Raw genomic sequence first — 1,149 nt, 5'->3', positions numbered from 1 at the left:
GCCTGGTGATACCTGCAATGGTCTACGTAGACGCTTAAACCTTGCTAAGCGATGCCTCATTTACATCACCAATGGGCGTTGAGCCCACAATGGTTTCCGAATGCGTAAACTTGTCTGATCCACTTACCTTGCACGTTAGCTACTTTTAGTAGAATTTTATTTGTGTGTTGAATATTCAGGCTTATGGAGTCAAAATTACCCGTTAGTACGAACATTCTCCTCGAAATATTGCATAAAAAGAATTCATGCTTGTTACCCTACAGTTTACTCACTCATTGGCAACCCTGTCCGCTAGGGATCAGCGAAGAAATACAAGGCCGTCAAGCACCCAGTCCGTCACCAGTTAGAGACAAGCGCGTTCCGTAAAAGCGGTTGGTTGATGTCAGGGGTTGAAGTTCGGCTGTTAAGGACGTCCCAACGCGACCTGAGGGAAGTTAACGTTAAGGTCATCGTGCCTGTCGGCCACCAGGTAATCAAATGCATACGTGTCTGTAGATCGGATCAGAACGTGAAAATTGATCAAAGTTCGTACACTGCTAAGACCTCATGAAATCAAAGTAACAAAGTTGCTGCGGCGCGCTGTCCTGCAGGTTTCGGAACAAACACGTCACTTAAGGCAAAGGGAGGTTGTACCCAAGTTTGGAATATCCATCTACATCAACATCGCCACGAATGATCAGCTACTTGCAAGGCCTTTCTATTGAGATCTAGAAAGTGTCCAAGTTTAACGTCCCCAGTCGATTGTCGTTTGATGGCGTCACTCTCACGGGCTCCTTCCCTCCCCAAGTTAGCGACCCTATAGTTCGGTGTTAAAGGTAGTGAATTTTAACTATAAATCCTCAGGGTCTGGATTCTCTTGATGAATTATGTCCGTGTCCGAACCGAAGCATCCTTCTATACTCGTGTTGACACTTTAATAAGGCTTTTCGCCGATACTATATGAGTATTAGCGAGTGTAGCATGAAAACTCGTTTCTTAGGGACTTGCATATTGCCAGGCTTCTGGTAGCGGGCGACGACCCAGGAGGTGCCGCTGCTGTCCTTGGAAACACCCATGCCGACTTTGGTGGTGTATTTCCAGACGCACTGGGTGTAATGGCCAAAGCTCATGTAGTTAGAGCCCGAGATGACCTCACCGTTGTACTGGCTG

At 46.8% G+C, this 1,149-nt stretch overlaps 1 protein-coding gene across 1 annotated transcript; it reads right to left on the bottom strand.

Annotated features, from left to right (window-relative positions):
• Nucleotides 1–839: 839 nt before the first annotated feature.
• On the bottom strand, nucleotides 840–1,109 carry FOIG_16928 (uncharacterized protein; the record flags this gene model as incomplete). The annotated part of the gene is made up of 2 exons (XM_031218408.1): nucleotides 840–935; nucleotides 984–1,109. 2 exons carry the CDS (start codon nucleotides 1,107–1,109, stop codon nucleotides 840–842), a joined length of 222 nt encoding a protein of 73 aa, XP_031051878.1.
• Nucleotides 1,110–1,149: the final 40 nt, after the last annotated feature.

Source organism: Fusarium odoratissimum (genome assembly GCF_000260195.1).
Source record: "Fusarium odoratissimum NRRL 54006 unplaced genomic scaffold supercont1.335, whole genome shotgun sequence".
Lineage (NCBI taxonomy): Eukaryota > Fungi > Ascomycota > Sordariomycetes > Hypocreales > Nectriaceae > Fusarium > Fusarium odoratissimum.
This window is presented reverse-complemented; position numbering and strand designations above follow the sequence as displayed.